At 48.6% G+C, this 18790-nt stretch overlaps 1 protein-coding gene across 1 annotated transcript in view; it reads left to right on the top strand.

Moving 5' to 3' along the window:
• Positions 1-18790, top strand: part of Creb3l2 (cAMP responsive element binding protein 3 like 2) — a 118514-nt gene that overhangs the window by 83852 nt on the left and 15872 nt on the right. The window contains exons 3-8 of the mRNA XM_075953452.1: positions 1862-2037; positions 2922-3009; positions 5766-5950; positions 8553-8699; positions 9538-9596; positions 10712-10780. Coding sequence (XP_075809567.1) covers positions 1862-2037; positions 2922-3009; positions 5766-5950; positions 8553-8699; positions 9538-9596; positions 10712-10780 — 724 coding nt within the window. The remainder of the gene's footprint in view (positions 1-1861; positions 2038-2921; positions 3010-5765; positions 5951-8552; positions 8700-9537; positions 9597-10711; positions 10781-18790) is intronic.

Below are 18790 nucleotides of genomic sequence, written 5' to 3'. Positions count from 1 at the left end.
TTCTGTCTCTGAGCTATGGACAGTCTTCTTGTCATTAGTCTTCTTTCGGTCTGTGGTTCAGTTGTTTCTATAAGCTGAGCAGGGTGCCCATCTGGCCAGCAGAACTGGGTGTAAGTACAGTGTGGTCCCCTCCCTCTAGCAGCCATTAAAAGGCCCTTTGTTCCCTCCCAGGCCCTCCTGGTCCAGGATGTCGCCCACACCCTGTGGCGGAAATCCCCCCATCACACCAGACACTGGGCAGCTCATAGAACTGGCTCTGAAAGCAGAATGCCACCTTGTGAGTGGGAACCTAACCTTTTCTGTGCTCAAAGGATGTAGTTTATGGAATTGGAGTTTATCTTTGTGAGCTTTTGCTTTCGCCAAGTTCCCATGCTTCTCTGTGTGATTGTATACCCGCCCTGCCCCCCCCCCTTTTTTTTAAAATAAGAAAACTGGAGCCAAATTCCCGAGTGTGTGTTCATGGTGGGTACTGCTAGGTGACCGAGTAGGCGGGGCTTGTTTTCAAAGAGCAGAGGAGCGCATCCGGTTTGTGTGTGCCCCTTCTTAGTAAAGCCGGTGTCTGCTGAGGGCTGTGGGCTTCGGGAACTGCTGGCCTTTCCGTTTTCTCTGCATGTTTCCAGACTCTTGGCTCTCCTTCCTTACCCCACCCTCTATTCCTGCAGGGCCGGGCTGAGTAATTTGCTCTGAAGCAGTTTGGTGCAGCTCAAGTTTCAGAGCAGTGTGTCCAGGGTCTGAGGAGCCCCTCTGGCTCCATCTTGCTGCTTAGCAGTTATCTCTCCCCAGGCCCGGTGATCATCATGAAAACCTGGGTGACAAGACAGAGCCCAGGCTCACCAAGACCCTGCTCTCCTCCCTAGATGAGCATTTCATCCATTTCAGCCAAGCAAACCCAGAACTTTCCCAGGGGTCTGTGCAATGATCTGGGTGCCTAGTTAGATTTGAGATGTAGATGGAGAAAATAGGAAAGGATGAAAACTAGGGAGTGGGAACTGAAAAAAAATGAAGGGAGGAAGGATGGAAGGGAGGGAGGGAGGAAGGGAGGAAAAGAGGAAGGGAGGGAAGAAGGAAGGAGACAAATATCTGTGGAGAAGTCCTCTGTCCTGAGGCCTTGTTTGCCAAACATTAGCCTCTTTTTTCTTTCTTTTGACTATACTTATTTATTATTAAATAGCATATTCATTTGGCTTGAAACCCCCAAAGTGTGACATGTTACATGGTTAAAAGCCTTTCCTCCCATCTCATTCTCTATGTGCTTAACCCCTTCTTGCTATGCTACTTTCCTATCAGGTGGTCACACAGCATGGCCAAGAGCCTATAGAAGAAAGGATTTACTTGGGTTTATATTTCCAGAGGGTTCGAGTCCCTCACGGCAATGAGTCATGGCAGCAGGTATAAGATGGTGACAAGAAGAGATGAGAGCTGAGAGCTCACACCTTGAGCTGTAGGCAGGAAGACGGGGAGTGCCCTGTGATTGGCATGCATGGGTGTTTGGAACGTCAGCATCCACCCCAGTGACACACTTCATTTAGCGAGACCACACCTCCTCAGCCCCAAGCAGCTCCACCGACTGGAAATCAAGTATCCAGTCACGGGAGCCTGACATTCTTATTCAAACCGCCACAGCCGGTTTCCGTCTTTTCCGTGTAACCCTTCCAACATTTCTCCAGGCTTATCATGTCTGGGCATACACAGCTAAGAGAATTCTTTCCTTGCTCTCCGTTTCCTCGTCCGTGTAGCGCTCCTCTCACACGCTTGCGTCCCTTTACTGCCTTCTCAGTAGTCCTTTCTCAGAACTGTGGTTGGGGAGTGGCCGGCGGTCACGTGTCAGATGCGCTCACGCGGGGTTGTCCTTTTCCCACAGAGGAAGTGGAGAGTGAGAAGTGGTACCTGTCTGCAGACTTTCCTTCAGCCACCATCAAGACAGAGCCAATCACAGAGGAGCAACCCCCAGGACTTGTCCCCTCTGTCACTCTGACCATCACAGCCGTTTCTACTCCCTTTGAGAAAGAAGAGTCTCCTCTGGATATGAATGCTGGGGTATATCCAGTTTTCTTCCTTATAAATATAGATATTGAAAGGTAGAGATCTTTGGTCTGCAGTAAAGCATTTATCCTAGGAGATTCATGTATTTTGAGGGGGCATAGTCATGTATGTATGCATGCATGCAGGCATGTTTGTATGCACGAGCGTATCAAGAATATGTTGTTGTTAGCAACATTGATTATGGCAACTTTTGAAGGTGTCGTACAGAAAAATCAGTAGCAAAGATGATTTAATTTTTTTCCTTAATTGCTGTTATGAAATTGACAGCACAGTAGAGAAGCTGTGCGTGGCATTGGCCTTCATTCCAGTGGAGGGGAATGGTTGAGGTACAAGGTCAGAAGAGGGCACTGGATCCCCTGGAACTGGAGTTACAGGTGGTTGTTAGCCACTGGGTGGTACGGGGAATTGAACCCAGGTCTTCAAGAGCAGCAAGCACTCTTGACTGCCGAGCCACCTCTTCAGGCCTTGGTTGGTTCTGAAGTATGTGTATAACTCACTGTCAGGATTCTGTCCTTTGCTCCCTCTCCCCTCTCCCTGTGGGTATGTTTTAGTTAGACCTTGCCGTCAGTCATCGAGGAGGCTGGAGGGATAGGACAAACGGGAAGCCTGTGACTCTTTGAAGTTTTACCAAAGTATTTTTACCATAGATGTCTTTATTATAGCACTGCTGCCACTGCCGCCAATAATAATAATAATAATAATATTGAGCCTTGAATTTTGACTAGAGCTATCAGATCTCAGGTTTGGCTGTGAGAAGGTATGATGTAGCCCATGCCTTACCGCGCTGGCCTATAGTAAGACAATTGACAGACAGATAGCCCCCGTTCTGTAAAGGCTGTTACTAAGTTACAAACTCATGTCTGAAATTCCTTTCCCAGGTGGATTCCTCCTGCCAGACAATTATCCCTAAGATTAAGTTGGAACCTCATGAAGTGGATCAGTTCTTAAACTTCTCTCATAAGGAAGGTATGCCCCTCACCCCTTCCTCCCTCACCCCTTTTTCCCTCACTCCAGGTGCCCATTCTAAAGGGAAGGGAGCCCAGTACATTCCAGGATTAAGGAGGTAACTGGCTGTACGAAGTAATCCTGTTCTTAAGAATCTTGATTCCAAAGAAACATTTTGAGAGCTAAACATTTCCATAATAAAATTATTCCTCTTTCTGTTCTTTACTGCCAGCCACCCGAGCATTAGTGGGGTTCAATGCTCACCAAGGATGGGCTTTTAGAGCCATTTCCGACTGCCGTGGCATGCATGAGGTTGATGAGACCCCCCCCATGCTTTCACCCCCTAGTGTGAACCCACCAGCACCCCACAGGTACACCGCAGTCCACAGTGACTCTGGCTCAACTAAAACTTAACCCTCTGTAAATGAAGCTGTAACATGTCTGTACAATCAGAGTTTAGCTGTCCTATTTGGGTCACAATTGTGATGAGCCCGCCCCTTTTCTGCTCAGTAATGTTTGTGGTCCTGATGATGCACCTCTTTGGGCTTCTTGTCGTTCATTTAGAGCCTAACTACGCCTTGGAATTGTTTACTTTGTGTTCATTCTCTATATCATTTTTTTTCTGGCTTCCCCCTCTGTGTTCTCATATATAGCTGTGCTGGGATCCTGGATGCAGACCCTCCGCCTCAGGGGGGCACAGGAAGCTCTCAGTACCCCATTTACACAGAGCGTGGCGCACATTCCTCTTAAAATTCTGTGTCTGTTGGTGCTGCACCTTCCTTAGCTACACGTTCAACATATGTTTAGATGTTCATTGCATGGTCAACAAAGCAGTCTGCATACACAATTGCAGAGAAGGCTCGCGTGTTACCTTCCTTCCTTCAGGACTCCACCCAGGGCTGGACTGGAGACCCCTGAATCAGGGTTGGCCATGACTGCCTTCACTGTGTGTAAAGAAGGGAAAAGTTAATATTTTCCGTCTGTATCGCGCCTTTGTTTTCATGCCTTTGAGCCCTAGCGTCTGCTTCCAGGCAGCTTCTTTCATCTTTATGGCTGCTCACCACCGCCAAATGGATCTTGTTCTTTTCGCTCTGTTGTGACGCGGCTCAGAAAGTGTCACAACTCAAACAATAGAGCCCCATAGTGGCGGCAGGATCTAGGGTCACCGGAGGAGAAAGGGCAATCCTCCCTCGTTATCCTGGATAAAGACAGATGAAGAAATTGAATATCCTGGCGGACATCAAAGTTTCTAGGCAGAATAGCTTGCGGTCCCCAGCTCCTTCTGCAGCTTAGGAGCAGCGTTTCAAATGATGTTTAGAAATCTGATCCCGGGACACCTGTGTCCAGATGGGCAGGCTCTTCCTGCCAGCCGGCTTCTCTCCTTTGGGGACTGCGCTCGGCTCAGAAAGGAGAAAAGCATAGCTTCGCCTGTGCCAGGCCAGGGGCGGAAGAACTCTTGGTGTCCTTGGGAGTTCAGCTGGAGTCTCTGGTTGATTAATCTGATTCGTGGTGTCGTATATTCCTGGCAGAGGGGACGCCTTGGTAACCTTGGCTGATACTTATGACATGCCTACTTTCTGAGGGGACAGACTCAGCCTACCCCCGAGCTACTCAGTGGGCATACAAGCGTTCTCTGGCTACAGAGATGCTGCATGAAGCTGGGCCCCCTGGAGGGGCTTGGGGTGAGGGACCCTCGGATGTAACCTCCCTCAGCAGCAGCGGCTGGCAGAACAGAAAAATCCTGTTCAGAAGAAAAGAGGGGGGAGAGCCCTCGGTGGAGCCCAGGTGTGTTCCCCATCCAGAAGCTATGGGATTCCAGCTGCCCTGGGATGCTGGCCTGAGCCCTGTGCGGTGTTCTCAGCCCTGATAATATGCCCTGAAAGAATGATTTTAGGAGAGATGGTACCTTGTACCCCCATTTTCTTTTCCTCTGACTACTTATCTGCCTAATGGTACAAGTGGGGTTTCTGAATGAAGAATGCCTGGCCTCCTGCCTGCAGGCCCCACCAGGCACATTCCTCCAGAAACAAAGCAGTCTTTCTCCAAGGATTCCACGAGCCCTCTCAGGTTGGCAGTTTATTAAAAGATTGTTTTAAACCAACCACATATGGCTAACGTGGTTTGCACATCAACCTGCGTGAACCATATAAAAAGAATACAGTGGGGCTGGGCATGGCGCTCCGATAGAGGGCTAGCGTACGTAGCATGCATGGCGACTGTGATTCCACCCCCAGTACCACAGAAAACCAAGCATGGCCGAGTGCACTTTCAATTTCCACATTCCAGAAAGGGGGTGGGGGCAAGAGGAGCAGAAGCTCAAGGTCATCTTTAGTTATCCAGAATGCAATGCCAGACTGGGGAACATGAGTACCTGCTTCAAAATTATGTTGCAAAAATAAAATCACAAAGGAACACAGTGATCACTCTTTTCAACACCATGTCGGGGGCACCCACCCTCCCAGGCCACCCCTAGAGTCATCCTTTTGTTAGTGTCTCCCACACATGCCTGCCCGGGGTAGTTTTGTGCTTGGACTGGTAAGTGTGGCTCCATGTTCACCTTCTCTCCCTTGTCATACAAGAAGAGGACAACTGGATGTGCCATTCTGTGCCTGGCTCCCTTCTCACCATGTCTTAAAGCACTTTTCAGGTCAGCCTAGAGGGAGTGCCCACTGTGCACCTATCCCAGTCTTCCGATGCAGACACACACGTGTGTTTAACTGGGTCTCGTGTTGTGTTCCCTTTCTGTGATGGATGAAATGCGCTCTCTTTCTCCTCAGCCCCCGTGGATCAACTGCACCTACCACCAACACCACCCAGTAGCCACAGCAGCGACTCTGAGGGCAGCCTGAGCCCTAACCCACGCCTGCATCCCTTCAGCCTGTCTCAGGCCCACAGCCCCGCCAGAGCCATGCCCCGGGGCCCCTCTGCCTTGTCCACATCTCCTCTCCTCACAGCTCCACATGTAAGTATCTGAGTGGCCTTCTGAGGAGCCAGGAATCCTCTCAGTACCATTTTTCTCATTGTAATGAAATGTTTGTTTAGTGATTAGAAGCCTTTGTCCATGCTGTGTTGCTGAAACAAAATAACCAAGACTGAGTAAGTTAGGAAAGGTTATTTTGTTGGTTTTGTCTGTTTGGGTGCACAGTCCTGGAGGTGGTAAATTCCAAGGGCATAGCGCCTGTATCTGCTTAGCTTCTGGAGAGGATGCTCCCTACTTAGCAGGGAAACGGAAAGAAGAGGGGAAAAACACATGTACTAGGAGACAGGGAACCTGTGTAGCAGCACACCCCCGCGGTGACTAATCCAAGCCTGTGAGACCCAACTCACTTTTGCAAAAAGGCAATGACATGTATCCTTCATGTCCACTTTTCTCAGTGGCACCACACTGGGGACCAAGCCTCCAGGTGGGGACAGACTGGTCCAAGATGCAGCACCAAAGTGGGTCAGTAAGAGCCCTAAAGAACGTGTTTGTGAAGACGTGGCTGCAGATCTCAGTAATTCTGGTTTTCATGTGCACAGGCCTGGTTCTTACACATTCGTGTATTTCCCAGGGCTGGAAGCCTAAGGCTTCTGTTCTGTTCTTTCCCCTCCATGTGCCAGCATAAACACTCTCCGTCTGTGTAGATGATGCTTACTTAGTGTGTACTAGGGAATGCCTTTCATCTTTCAGATAAGCGTTCTTGGGCGAAATTTGAAAAGAAAGTCTCTCTTTCTGAGATTAAGTTCTTTGATGTCAAAAGCTCAGAAACATAGTTTAATCTCTGTGTGTGTTGAGGGTTTGGGGATTCTTAACCCAGGGTCCTGGGACAAAAATCACAGGTCATTATTCATCCCGCACACATGTAAAAGGAGGGGTAGAGAATTCACATTTTAGTGGTCTGAAGAGGGAATCTGATTTCTATGAGGTCTTAAAAATTATGCTATCACGAAGAACAAATTTTAAAAAGATAATATTTTGTTCTTTGAGAATTTTGTGCATGCCCACAATGTATATGACTAACAGATATAAATGAAATATTTTAAGAAGGTATCCGAACCAAGATAATGTCGAAAGTCAGATTCATTTGTCTCCTGAGTTAGATCTTAACAATGTGTCTCTCACCTTTCCTTCGAACAAAAGAACTCACATCCCCCTTTTGCCTTTTCTACTTGAACCTGGCTTTAGGTTGTTGGAATTATTTTCATCTTCTGTACCTGCATCTCCTTCCACGATTTACCTGTTTTGCACATTCTGTGGGGGAGACCCTATACTCTTGCTAGCAGTCAGGCAGTGTTTCCAGCTAGGCGCCCTGTGGGGCCCAGAAACCTCTGCTTGTATTAAACAGGTCGCCCTTTGCCGTCCCTGCCCCCACCCCATCCTCAGAAGGCACCACTTCTCCAGAAAGCAGCCTTTCCCATCTCCTACTTTAAGGCTCCTCTCCTCCCGTGAACTCACGCGGGTTCTCCCTCTCCAGAAGTTGAACGCTCCTCCAGTCAACATCACACTTAGCACTGAACTGCTCTCCAGATTTCACAGATGGCGCTTCAGCCCTAAGTCTTGATCCCGAGCCACTTCAGAGATGGGGTTTCAGTCTTCCCCTGCCCCCCCCCCGTCCCGCCCCTGCTCCAGTGACAGGGAGCATGGAGATTAACCCCAGTGAGTCAGCCTGTATGACTAACATAAACACGTCATTTTGTCCTGGGCTAAATGCAAGGACTTGTGGTTCTCATCTTCATTGCTAACGGGTAGCGCAGGACTCCGGAAGCCTGAACTTCCATGAAAGACGCCTGCTGGTGACTCTCTGGGGCTCCAGGCCTGTTAGCTGTAGACCGAGGGGAATTGCTACTGTGGTGTGGAAAGAACCGGTTATAAAATTAGCCCTTCAGCAGGAGAACAATACAAGTCTTGAATGAAGCCGAGCTCCGAGGGAGTTTTCCATCACCCCTAAGCCTCCAGGGATACGGGGTGCGAATTCTATACTGTTACTTAGTGTGTGCTCGATATGGGTGTTTCCTGGGAAACAGTGGATGGAGGCCTCTTCAGCCTTCCCTTTGTTTTAGGGCTCTTGGGTTGAAAACCCCCACTTGGGAGGCTGGGGAGGTGATTCATGGGATGAGAGCACTTGCCCGGCAAGCGGGAGGACTTGAGTTTGAATCACAAGCACCCACATAAAAACAGCCAGGCAAGGCTGCCTGTGTCTATGACATTAGCACTGGGGGTTGGGACAGATCGATACCAAGCGCTCACTGGCCAGCCAACCTAGATGAAAACATCAAACTTGTGGTCTGATACAATTTAGAAGATGCCCTAGGTCCTATTCTGGCCTCCATATGTGCATGCATGGGCACACATGCATACTCTGCATGCATGCATCATACACACGCACACATACATAGCACATGCTACACATACCACACACACATAAGAAAATAAATAAATCTCCCATAAAGGCATATCTCTCTTGTCTTTTACTTCAAAGCACCCACCATTAGGGAGCCATTGTGACGGGCTCTCCGCACTCTATGTTGAGGTCAGTTTCCAGCCACTCCTGTCTGACCCTTCTCTGCCCCCTTTGTCTACACAGAAGCTGCAGGGATCTGGCCCACTGGTCCTGACAGAGGAAGAGAAGAGGACCTTGATTGCCGAGGGCTATCCTATTCCTACCAAGCTGCCCCTGACAAAATCTGAGGAGAAGGCCCTGAAGAAAATCCGGAGGAAAATCAAGAATAAGGTGAGCTGTGACTGACAAGGAAGAACTGAGCCCTCCCCTGCACCCCAGAGTCCCTCACCTGCACCCCAGAATCATAGTGGGACTTCCCAGAGCCAGGCCAGGAGCCTAGACACCATCTGCCCATCCTTTCCAGCTCTTTCTGCCCAGCGTGGGTGTGAACTCTTACACTTGTATACTTCTTGTTATGTGTTAGCCTGTTCAGAAGCAGGAAAAGATACAAGAATCTCCCTTTATGTGTCTTTTTGAAAATCCAAGTCTTCCAATTTTTATGTCTATAATATTTTTTTCTAGTTGCTCTATACGTAATTTATAAACAACTGTAGCTTTATGCTGGATTACTTAAAGGTTTGTTTTCCTTGATAGTGGCCTGTGATAAAAACAATCTTCAGTAGCCACCTGGTCTCTGTCTGAACTCAACTGCTGCCCCCGCGGCTGAAGGCAGCTTGTGGGGCCCAGGCCTGTGACCCAGGCGAAGAGCAGGAAAGGAAGGCAGAGAGAGAACCAGAGTCACACCCCTGTGCTCTCATACAGGGCCAGGAGACAGTTTATACACATCCAGGCCCACTTGGCTGGTTTTATATATAATCGAGCCAGCCGAGGTCCAGAGAGCTGACATCATGTTTCTGGGCTATTTCAATAATCAGTCTGTGACCCAGGCGTTTGTTGGCGGGTTTGGGAGGATCCGTTTGAGCCAGAAACAGAGCTGGTGATAAATAGACGAGAGTCCACAGGCTAAAGAGAAGCTGGCAGCCTAAGTTGTCCAGTTGACCCCCTGGGTTCCATCCACTCTGTTTTACTTACAAAAATGGAAATTCACCCCCTACCCCTCATCTCACAGATTTCTGCCCAGGAAAGCAGGCGAAAGAAGAAAGAATACATGGACAGCCTGGAGAAAAAGTAAGCCTGCTCACTGACTGGTTGTGGTTTTTTAGGTAATAGTCACCAAGCAGGGTGAGGGGCTGCTTGGGGGCCACCATTCCCCCTCCCCCAGTGCATCAGCAGTGTTTGCCTGCCCCCTAGTGGTCATGTGGGAGGATCTGCTTAGAACTATGGCGTGTGAATCTCCGCTTTCTGACCCTGGTCTTGAATACTTGTTGCTAGGCTCCCTGAGCAATCCTTAGATACTAGCATACCTGAAACTCCTCAGAGACACCCAGCCTCAGCCTACAGGAGCAGTGTTGTTTACCCAGGTCCTGTTGGCCTCGAATGACACGAATCACACTCTGGTATTTCCTCTACTCTGTAATACATGCCGTGGGCAGACAAATTTTTTTAATTTTTTTTTTTTGTAAAAATACATGAAGGCACCCTTTGTTCTTTTGAAAGCCCTGGTATGCCCCGAGGACTCGGAGGGAAGTGTGAATTGAGCCCCATCTCTACCATCTCTAGGACGTTGGTGTGACTTTGAGATAGGGAGGAGGTTCTAGAAGACACATAACTGAGTCTTTCTTATTCGCGCATGTGCTCTAAGACACTGGCTAACTTCCAACTGCTTCTAAAAGTTTCTATGGGAAGCAGTGTGTCTGTGACCTGATTTAGGTCCTGTTATTTTACTGTGTTCTAAAGGCATCTATAATCAAGGTTGTTTCTGCGGGTCTCTCTTCTCTGCCTCTCTGGGCACGTGGGCTCCCAACACTTCACTGGCCTGGGTTCTGGTCCTGCCTTTCACACAAGCTCTAAGCTCTGTAGCAGACCTCGCCAGAAGTGCAGCTCGCTGGTGGCTCTCCTTCCTGTAGTGCAGCGATGACTGAGAGCTGTGGGAAGAGATGAGGAACCAGATTGAGCTGCCTGACGGGGGTTCTGTGTCCGCCCCGTGCTCCTCCCTGAGAAGAGCCCTGGCCTGCCATGCTGTCTGTCCCTCTGAGCTTTCATTCTTTCCTCAGACTGTCTCAGCTCTTCCTCAGTGACCCCTCCTGCCTCTTTCTCTGTGATGCCAATCACCTCTACACTAGGTCCTGCCTGAGCAGTTGCCCTCTGGAGAGTGACTGTGTGTCTTGGCTCTCTCCCCTCAGGGTGGAGTCTTGTTCAACTGAGAACTTGGAACTTCGGAAGAAGGTGGAGGTGCTGGAGAACACCAATAGGTGAGCGTGGCTAGAAGAAGGTGGGAGGACCTTTGTCCTGGGCTGTGTCCAGTGAGCAGGAGGGAAGGGGCATTCTGCTATACATGGGGCTGTACCTTGGATATTCAAGGAGCTGGGCACCACCCAGCGGTTCTGTTTCATACACACACAGGTGTGTACCAATCCACATGTGCACATACCACATGCGTGTTTCTTCCTTTTGAAGGACTGGTAGGGAGGACGATCAAACACGGACAGTTATAAGGAAGCGAAAAGAGAATGGGTCCTGAGTATAGTCCAGTCCTAGAATGCATGGAGCCCCAGGTTCAGTCCCGAGTGCCACAGAACAGAAATGAATAAGGAAATGTTGGGAGGGCTTGGAGCAGGATGGAGTCCCTATGTCTGATTCTCCTGAAAATGCTGCTTAGTTTCAGGGGTGGACGAGGAGGCATGGGGGTTTAGTGTCAGTTAAACATAATGATCATCACGTTTATTAGTTTAAAAAGAGACTCATGGTTTTGGAAGCCTGTTTTCAAAATCCAATGACTTACATTTCAGTCCCATTTTGAAAAATTAGTGGTGGCTCTCAGTTGCTTTATCGTCCTTGATTCTCTTGACATTGTCTATGCCAGTTACTTTTTTTGGGCACATCGGAGATATTGGCTCATTCTTGTGAGATGGTATGAGATTATCCCCATTACCCAGATGAGGTCTGGGACACAGAAAGGCTATGGTTTGCCCAGCACCGCTCAGCAATTTATCCCTGTGGATTTCAATACAGAAAGACCCTACTCGGTTTAACTCTGGCTCATACAAGGGACTGGGATGGGATAAGGTATGCTATGCTTGGTTCAGAATGTGGGCATGCATAGTGCCTCCCTGTGTTCTGAAAATGTCATTTGTTTGTCAGAGAGAACTGCTACCCTTAGTGATAACTATAGGTTCAATAAACAAACAGAAAAATTCACTGGGAACTAAGAAAATACGAATTAGCTAAGAAAATATTAATTTGTTCAGCATTAATGCCTAATAACAAAATTTCAAAGGCTAAGGGGTCTGACTAAATCTCTTCAGCAGTGACTTTGAGCTCTCAACGGCGACTTTGCATTTGAAGTCTGTGTCCTGTGGCTCCGTGGTTTTTGCTTTCACAGTACGCTGAGGAGTTGAACTCGTCTCAATGAGAGTCCACTAGATCCCCTTTGGTTATCTGATACTCACAGAGGGGGGTCAGGCGCCCTTTACCTGACCCCTGTGTGTCCTCAGACTGCCTGAGGCAGGATCAGTCCCCCCACCCGCCCGTGACATCACCCCCAACCTGGTGGAACTTCCTCATCCTGTAAAACTCTGTTTTGATTGCTGCTCGTCTCTGACCCCCATCTTCTGAGTCTCCATCTCCCCCTGGGTCACCTTCTTCCCAGGCTTTTCTGGTCCTCTGGATCCTCCACCTCAGCCATTCCTTTAGCGTTCTGTCTCCTGCCTGTCACTTGGCCCTGGGCTGGGGAAGGCCCAGGAGGAAATCCATCAACATTATTCTTGCACTTTGTGTCTGTCAGGCTTGGCTGTTAGACCTCCCATTGGCCACACGGGGGCAGCAAAGCCTCAACAGGGCTGTGTGGGGACCAAGAAGAAGCCTGCTAAAAAGGGTCCACAAACCTACTGCCCTCAGGGGGGGTCTCCTCCCCTCTCCATCTGGCTACACTTTGCTTTGTTTGTTTATTCCTTGATTGCCATGAACGTTTAAAAATGTATCCATGCTTTTCACCTCCTAAGTGCTGGGATTACAGGTGTGCACCCCCACGTCCAGGCGTGAACATTTTTTTAAATTTTTGTGTGTTGACTTAAATCAGGTATCCACACATCAAAAGGTTCAAATCAGCGTAGGCATTCATTGCTTGTCTTCTTATCTGTAACATGCAGATTCTCTTCCAAGTCTGTATTTGCTTAGTGCAGAGCCCAGCCAGTCATCCCACGGCCTCCGCAATGCCTGTGGTGCCCTTTAGACAGTCCTGTGTTCACTGTGGACTGCTTTGCATTGGTTTTCAGTTTAGGTATGAATTCCTTCTAGGGTCCTCTCATCTTCCTCGGGAGGTATGGAAACACTCGTTTTTCTGGTTATCGGCAGTTTCTATTAGGTACCTAGAGGAAGGGATCTATATTTTTATTAATAGCATTGTGGGGCCCGATGCATGTGTATGCACGTGGCTAGCTATTGAAATCCGTATCGTTGTCTCTCACTTTCCACCTTGTTTTTTGAGACAGGTTCTCTTACTGAACCTGGAGCTTGCCATTTCTATAGACTGGCTGCCCAGAGAGTCCCCAGGATTCTGCATTACTCCCCAAACACCAGAGCTGGGGTATCTAGAGCACACTATGACACCCATCTTTTAAAGGGACACTGGCCATCCAAATTCTCCATGGTTGTGTGGCAAACACGTTACTCATTGGACTAGAGTGCTCCCTGGGGCTCACTGGCCAGTCAGCCTCGCCTACTTGGTGTGCAGCAAGGGGAACACCTCTGGCCTACACACACACACACACACACACACACACACCACACACACACATACACACACACATACACACACACCACACACACACATACACACAAACACACACCACACACACACATACACACACATACACACACATACACACATACACACACACATACACACACATACACACACATACACAGACACATACACACATACACACACACATACACACACATACACACACATACACACACACATACACACACACATACACACACACACACATACACACACACACATACACACATACACATACACACACACATACACACACATACACACACATACACACACACATACACACACACATACACACACATACACACACATACACACACATACACACACACATACACACACACACACATACACACACACATACACACACACACAAATACACACATTCGATATATACTTACATCAAATACCTATATAAACCTCAGAATTCTTTGGATTTGGCTCTATCATTACTTCTTGGGATAATTTATATGTATGTGTTTGTATTGTACATATTTCTTTGTTGAAAATTTTTCATTGAACAACATATACTGGACATACTCCATGGACATGTTGCTATAGTTCCTCATCTGGAACTCTGGCTCAGGCCATTGGCGTTTGGCCCTTCCCTGGCAGTGGCTGTCACTGATTGCAGTCAGGGCTAGTATATTGGCACTGGCCAAAGCAGAGAACGGGTTTAGCTTGTTTTGCTGTGTCTTTAGCTTTACCAGGCTGTAACTGACAGATAAAGCTGTACAGTTTTGAGCATCGTCACTCAACATATGTGTGCATTGTAAAATGGTTATCATAGTGCAGTAGATTACAACCCCCAACACACACCACACACGTGGTTATCTCTCTTTTTCTGTCATGCGGATGCTTTAGGTCAACATGAGAGTTAGCAGAAGTCTTACTCCCATGCCATCAATTGCAGTGACCCTCTGAGCTCACAGAACCTTCTCACCTCAAAGCCTCTGACAACCCTCTGCCTCCTTCCCCAGCTCCCAGTCCTCTGAGCCAATGTCACATTCTTGTTTCTGAGTTTGGCTTTTTAGCGAATCATTCTGTATATAAACAGTGCCATAGGATTTTTCTGCTCTGTCTAGGCTCTCTTACTCTCTCACAGGGAGCCTGTCTGGATAGCTAGCCCCGCACTTTGCTAGCCTTGACTGCTAAGAACCTTCGTGTAGCTTCCTTGTGAGTCCCTGCTACTCTCTTCCTTTTCTCTCGGTTCAAAGTTAGCTTCCGGTGGACGACCTTTATGCGATGGTGTTGTCTAGAATTTGGTTCCTTATGCTATTCCCACAGACAGTTTTACCCAGAAGTTCCTCTGGTCATCATATCCATGACCCATATTTCATGTACTTTGGCTGAAAAGGCAAATATGTAGAAGAGCTCTTCTTGCTGAAGCATGGGCTCTGGTGCGACCTGCCACCCCTCCTTTCTCTTCTGCCCTCCTCCTGTGTCTTGCAAGGGCCTCCCCTTGCTAATGGCTATGACGCAATCCCCGATGCCCCATGCCCTGACCCCAGCTGCAGAGAGGCAGGTGGCCGGGGAGGCTTCTGGACTCCTCATCACATCACACGGTGTTTGAACTGAGCACAGACCTGGCCTGGATGCACACACAGCTGTGTTTTTGCTACTGTTGACACTTCTCCCCTCGCTGTCCTTTGGGCAGACGTAGAAACAGAAGACAGATGTCGATGGGGACTCGGTTACAAGGAGCGGGCGGGAGACATGGAGTGGCTCCATTTCATGGGACATGCACGACACAGGAGTGGACGTTTCATCACTAGAGGGAAAGAATGCCTCTCATAGCTAAGATACCCAGGCGAAGAGTGCTGCTGGGGTTCTGAGCCAACCTGGACTCTGTGTGCACCAAATTCAGCAAGAGACTCCTGGCGTGTTGGTGTCTAGGGGAAAAGTCTCCCTTTTCTGAGCGCAAGACCCTGGGTGGAGGCCAGGCGGGCATGAGGGTAGTGTCCCTGTTTCCTCTCTCCCCGGAACTGACACATGGTGCTTATGTACCTCGGTGCTGCCTTTAGTAAGACGGCCCACTAATTACATGCCATCCAGGAAGCGAAGAGGGAAGTGAGATGGTGTCCCAGGGGACCCTTCCTCCTAAGCTCCCTCAGCAAGTACATTTGCACTTAGCTGTGCCAGTTGGGGCTGCTGGAGACTCTGCTTCTCTGAGCTTACCGCTGGTCTCTCGGGAAGGCCCCACCCACCCTTGTCTCACTCCTGAGAACATCCTGTTCTTTATCCCTGTGGCCGCTTCGCCTAAGTGATATGCACATCCCACCCAGCCCACCACGAGAAAGTGTTTGCGGCTCAGTTTGTGCCATTCCGTTCATCGCTTGTTTTGTTCTGCCTCTAAAAGCCTATGGGCTCCGGTCCCTCTCTTCCTGCCTCGATTTTCAGACTCTTAGGAAGTTGGTCTTAAAATGCATCTTGGAGAACGTGTTGGTTCCCTGCCAGTCACTGTAAGGCGCAGTAGGCTGAAGTCATAAAAGTAGCGGAAAGTAGCAAGGGGACCGGAATTCAGCCCCTTGACTGTCACCCTAATCTGATGTGCTTCCCAGGGCCACGTTGTTGCTGCCCTCTCCCTCTACCCATCATGGGACAAACCTGGCCAAGAGAGCCTCCGCTTTAGAGGCTGCTGCTTTCCTCTTCTCCAGAGCCACACCTTCTCCATGGGATGAACGGTCAGCAAGACCAGAAGGCTGTGTCTCCCCAGAGCTCACAGTCCGTGCTGGTACCCAGGATCCTGGAATTTTTCTGTCCAGATGTTCTTAACTCATTTCCAGGGTCTACGTGGACTTCTGCTTCGAGTCTGTTCTCTGAAGGGTAAACGAGGGGACCCACGGACTCCTGAAGCCGACGGAGTACCAGAGATAGTCCCCTGTGAAGGTTGTGTGTGGTAGGAACTGAGACAGGTGTGAGGGGTAGGGAGAAGGAGCAGCGAAAGAGAACGTTCCTGAAGTGTCAGGCTTGGGGTTTCACTTGACCTTACTATAGACGACCTGAGATTCTGGAGTTGAAGACAGAGGCCTTTGTTGTGCTCAGCATAGCAGGCGGTGTGACCCGTGACACATTGGTATTACTTCCCTTCCAGAAAAGGGCCAGGGGTGGACATTGCCCTGCCAGCGGCTAAGGCTAAGAAGGCCACGGGCTTGAGGGCTCCCTGTTTCGGTAGCAAGTTGCAAAGAAGCCTGCTTTCATGCACCGTGGTAGCTATTACTCTATCTCTCTAGGCTGCCAGCTTCACTAATCGGGCCCGGGAAGGGGCCCGTCCTGGCTTGCCCAGAGAGCGGCACCTGCTCCCGTCCCAAAACAGTCCCTTCTTTGGTTGTCACAAAATATCTGACAGGAACTTTGTGAGAAAGGAGGGTTTATTTTGGCTCATGGTCGGAGGCAACAGTCTAACATGAAGCCATGGTGAGAGGGTGAGGCAATTGGTCACACCGTGCCTGGTGGTCCTCTGCTGGCTTCCTCCCTTCCTACTTTTCATTCAGTCTTGGACTGCAGCTCATGGGCTGGGACCGTGCACACTCAGGGTGGATCTTCTCACTTTAGTTAAACCTCTCTGGAAAGACTTCCCGATATTCCTCGAGGTGTGTCTCCTAAGCAAGTCTAAATCTAGTCAAGTTGACACTGAAGATGGACTGTTAGGCTTCTGGTGTTTCTTCACGATACTAGAGAGTACTGTCCTTTCCCTGTGCTGTGCTGTGCTGTGCTGTGCTGCGGGGTAGAGCCAGGGTTGGAAAACCAAGGGAAGCAGGCTCAGCCCAGGTCCAGGTTTAAAATGTTGGAGTGAAGACATCTGGGGAGTCCACGAGTCCCAATGTCAAACACAGTAGAGAAAAAACTGTAAGGGGCCTGTATTGATAGTGTCTTCTAGACAGCGTCGAGCCAGCTTGGAGTGGTGTGAGGAAAAGCCTCTCCTGAGAGCACAGGACTTGGGGTGTGTATTTGATCAGCAGTGAAAAATGGGCCAATTTCACTCCTTGAGCTTTCTATTACCACATCTTCTCTTAGGGTGCTTTTCTTGGTCTTTAGACCCTGTGTGAGGGTTCCCACCGCAGCTCTTCCCAGTTCAGTCTGCTGGGCTTTGCCTGTGTCCTGGCCCTCCTGGGCTGTCTGTTGAGCCTACAAATCTGTGTTAGTTTGCACTGTCTTTGTATACTCCCCCTACACACTACCGTGTCTTCTCTGTGTGAGTTCATCTCATCTCTTTTGGACAGATTATTGGCTGAGCCCACCCTCTGCCATATACAGAGGAGCCGCAGAGGACAGAGAAATTACCTGTATTACGTTTCTCTAGAATTTCATCTTGGTTTAATTCACTTTTTATATCTCCTGTATATACCCTCTGTTGTATGCAGTGTTTCCTTTTCATATGGAAATATCACAGACTTCAAAGAGGTGTGGAGAGCTCTACCATAGAACCCCTGGAGAGTTCAGAAGAGCATCTTAGTGAGCCTTAGTAGTGAGTTTAGAAACTACACAGACCTGGTAAATATTCTAAAATTCTCTTTTGTGTGTTCCTAGAGAAGTAGCTGATGCAGTAATTCAGAAATGCTTTCTGGTACTTTAAAATAAATGTTCTATAAATAGAAATCAGTCCCTCAGGAAGAAGGCTGCAGAGGTGATGCAGTAATTAAGAACAATGGCTGCTCTTCCAGGGGACACAGGTTTGATTCCCAGCACCCACATGATGGCTCACAACTGTCTATAACTCCAATTTCGGGAGATTCAAAGTCCTCTTCTGGTCCCCACAGTCATTGTACATCTGTGACGCACACAGATACATAGAAGCAAAATATCCATACACATAAAATAAAAATAAAATTTTTAAAAAATAATTTACTCAGATAAAGGAGACAGCAATACTTACCCCCCCCCATACTCCACTTCCTCTTTTTTGTTTAGGCTGGAGTCCCATAAATGACTGTCAGAAAGCAAAAGAATATAACCAGCAGGAATTAAAGCTTAAGAGTGTTAGCTGCCGCTGTCTTTTGTAATTGCTACTCTTTAAGGTACTGAGATAGTTCACGCTCCTTCTGAAAGACCTTGATGGAATTTCTAATTGTTAATATTGCATTCTGCCACCCAACAGGGTAGGTATTTGGGCCTTGGGACTTCCTGGGGCTCAGAACTTGCCAGACACTGGCTTTGTATGACTGCACAGGGGCAATGTGGTCAGGGCCACACTAGGAGGAATGTGGTGGGTTTTGCTCCAAAGGGACATGAGTACTTCTCTTTTCCACTGAGACCCGGACTTGTTGCACTGGTTTCGTGTGTGTGTGTGTGTGTGTGTGTGTGTGTGTGTGTGTGAGTGTGAGTGTGTGTGTGTGTGAGTGTGAGTGTGTGTGTGTGTGTGTGTGTGTGTGTGTGTGTGTGTGTGTGAACTGGTTAAGTTACACTGAGACTTTTTCTTTTGAAAATCACTTCACATTTTATATTAACTACAGCAGAC

Source organism: Microtus pennsylvanicus, chromosome 19 (assembly GCF_037038515.1).
Source record: "Microtus pennsylvanicus isolate mMicPen1 chromosome 19, mMicPen1.hap1, whole genome shotgun sequence".
NCBI classification, from domain to species: domain Eukaryota; kingdom Metazoa; phylum Chordata; class Mammalia; order Rodentia; family Cricetidae; genus Microtus; species Microtus pennsylvanicus.
This window is presented reverse-complemented; position numbering and strand designations above follow the sequence as displayed.